The 2,879-nt window shown below is 50.5% G+C and overlaps 1 protein-coding gene across 1 annotated transcript; it reads right to left on the reverse strand.

Moving 5' to 3' along the window:
• Positions 1–20: 20 nt before the first annotated feature.
• On the reverse strand, positions 21–2,241 carry LOC120677515 (transcription factor MYC4-like). Its single transcript, XM_039958662.1, has one exon. It carries the CDS (start codon positions 1,605–1,607, stop codon positions 837–839), a length of 771 nt encoding a protein of 256 aa, XP_039814596.1. The 5' UTR covers positions 1,608–2,241; the 3' UTR covers positions 21–836.
• Between the last annotated feature and the right edge of the window lie 638 nt (positions 2,242–2,879).

The following is a 2,879-nucleotide window of genomic DNA, read 5'->3' on the forward strand; positions in this document are numbered from 1 at the left end:
GAGATATATCTGAACAAAAGCAGAAAGTAAGAAAGCAGTTACTACATCTGAATTCAGAAGAGATGCTGAAAATCAATTGATAAGCAATAGAAATAACAAGTCCTCAAAAGAAGAGCAAAGGTCTGTCAAACCAAACAAGTAAACCAAATGCATGCACAGCTCGTTGTACACATCATAGACTAGACAGGATAAAATAACCACGTGTAATGCCTGAATCACGAATTGTCCTTCAACGCATGAACACATGGAACATGAAATTCAGAAGACGTACGAATACAAGAAGAACACAAGATTGACGACCAAGCAAATAAACTGATACATGAACATGACACAAGTACACAACTGACTGTATTAATTTCTCCGGGAAGCTCTCTTCGATTTAGTTTATTAGATGGAATAAAATCCAGAACTTGCCAAGAAATATGTCTAATAATCCAAATAAACTAACCCTTGGGTTAGGGTTTGGATCCAATACCTTAAAACTTGTCAGGTAAATGAGCTAATTTCCGCACCAATCCAATAGCACACAATCTAATACCTCTCCTTGAAACAGGCACTAAATTCTAGCCAGCAGTATTTTTGGGTCTATGCCGCCACCACACCAAAAATTTAAACACACTAACCACAATGTGCATGTGCAATGAAAACACGGATGACAGAAACATCGCAATGGATAGATCGAGAAGAAAGATGCACGAGATGACAATGACATGCACAGATTATGTCAAGCCGGCCACGAATTGAAACACGAGAGTATGAGTGCTTGATTCGGCGACGACGGATCTGAGTAGATCAGATCAGCGCAAACCTGCCGACCCAATCAACAATCCAAGATGCTAGCCGGTCTGCTGCAGCTGGTGTAACAATGCTGCACGGAGGGCGCGCTCGTCCCGCAGCGCGGCGGCGGGCACGTCCACGACGGCGTCCTGCACGGTCATGCCACCGACGAGGCACACGCTCGCGTGCTGCACCGGCAGATCCAGCCATTGGAGCGCGAGCATGAAGCGCGCGGGTGCGTGGCGCGCCGCAGTCGTCAGGCGCAGCGCCGCCGCATCCCTCCCGACCATCCGCACCTCCAGATTCTCCTGGACGCCGACCGAGTAGGTGGCCGCTACTGGGGTGGCGGCGGCCGCCGCCGCAGCAAGCCTGTTCTCGGACTCGAGCTGCTTAACACGGCTGCGCAGCTGGGCGATGTAGGTGGCGGCGTCGAAGAGGAGGGACGCCTTGTCCATCCGGGACACGGTGGGCACGGCGGCCCGGAGCTCGCAGAAGCGGCGGTGGAGCTTGTCCCGCTGCAGCCGCTCTGCCTCGACGTGGGTAAGGGCGGGGCCGTTGGACCGAGGCCCTGGTTTCCGGCCCCGCCTCTTTGGCGCAGGTGCCGGCGGTTCGCCGGACAGCAGGACGTCGTTGCCCGGCGAGCGAGAGCCCTCGTCGCCGCACGAGATGCCGTCCGGGGGCCCATCCATCGAGTCGTCGTCCTCCAGCCATCCCTCCAGCAGGACATCACAGGGCATGAACTCAAGCTCCTGGTGCTGGCCGGTGGTGGAGAAGAAGGTGGCCGGGGAGGGAGAGCTGCCGGAGGAGGCAGGGCAGACCATCTCATCCATTGCGCTTGTCACTGTGCTGCGGTAGTGTCGCTTCCGTTTTTTTTTTTTTTGAGAGGAAGAGTACTCTATTACTCTTCTGTCACAGCTGAATCGCTGGACGCCACACCCTCAATCGATTGAGGTACAGAGTCCCAGGTGGCGGAAGTACCACCGGGTAGCTTACAACCCATAGCAGCAAGTTCGTGCGCTAGCTTATTACATATACGGGGACAGTACAAAAATTCACAGGACACAAACTCCAGAGCCTTTAGGATTTTTATCTCTGTGATTATACCACCCATAGATGAAAGTCAGTAGTCTTCTCCTTCAATTGCAGCCTTCACCATTGTTGCATCCGTCTCCAGACTCACCCTGGGCATCCCCAAATTGGCTGCGATCCTGAGCCCCTCTCTGCAGGCGATCAGCTCTGCGTGGAAAGCACTTTGTAGAGCTTCTTCACTGCCAACACCTGCAGCTCGAACCACCCCATATTCATCTCTAATGACAAAACCCCAGCCACCTGTACCGATTTCCTGTGAAAAAGCACCATCGACATTAATTTTCAGTGTTCCTTCAGTCGGCTTGATCCATTTTTTCACATGACTAACAGCCGCCCCATGGCTTAGTTCTGCAGACTTCTTCAAACTGTCAGCACGCGCAGCTACTGCATATTCTAAGATCCGGCCTGATCTCCTTTGTTTCTCTTCTCTCCATCTGTTCCGTTCATTCCACCAGAGCCACAGGAGTGTAACCACAGTGATTTGTTTTTCTACTGGTAGATCCATAATCTTTGTCATCATTTGTATAGGTGAGCATTCTTTTATCAATTCAAGCCGAATGCCCTCCAGATGAAGCTCGCGCCATAGTTCTTTTACCTCCTTACATTTCAACATCAAATGTGCACCGTCCTCCTCCTGCCTCCCACACATGCAGCAACGTGAATCTATTTTCATTCCCCTTCGTTTCAGTACAGCCCTCACCGCCAATGTATTATGACACATCCTCCATAGAAAATGTTTGATCTTTGGATAACAGTCAATCTTCCATAGCTTTCTCCAAAAAGGATCATCACCTCGGCTTGTACTTGCTCCACCTGGTTTGCTTCCTGCTTGTGCCCGCAGAATTGCATCTCTATGAACCCTGTATGCCGATTTAACTGAAAACCTCCCCTTCTTGTCAAAATGCCAAGCAATCATATCTCCCATCTCTACATGGATTGGTATAGACTTGATAATTTTAACATCCTCTTCCCAAAAAGTCTGATTCAGCAGTTGGTCATCCCATTTATCAGAG

This window comes from Panicum virgatum, chromosome 6N, assembly GCF_016808335.1.
Source record: "Panicum virgatum strain AP13 chromosome 6N, P.virgatum_v5, whole genome shotgun sequence".
Taxonomy (NCBI): domain Eukaryota; kingdom Viridiplantae; phylum Streptophyta; class Magnoliopsida; order Poales; family Poaceae; genus Panicum; species Panicum virgatum.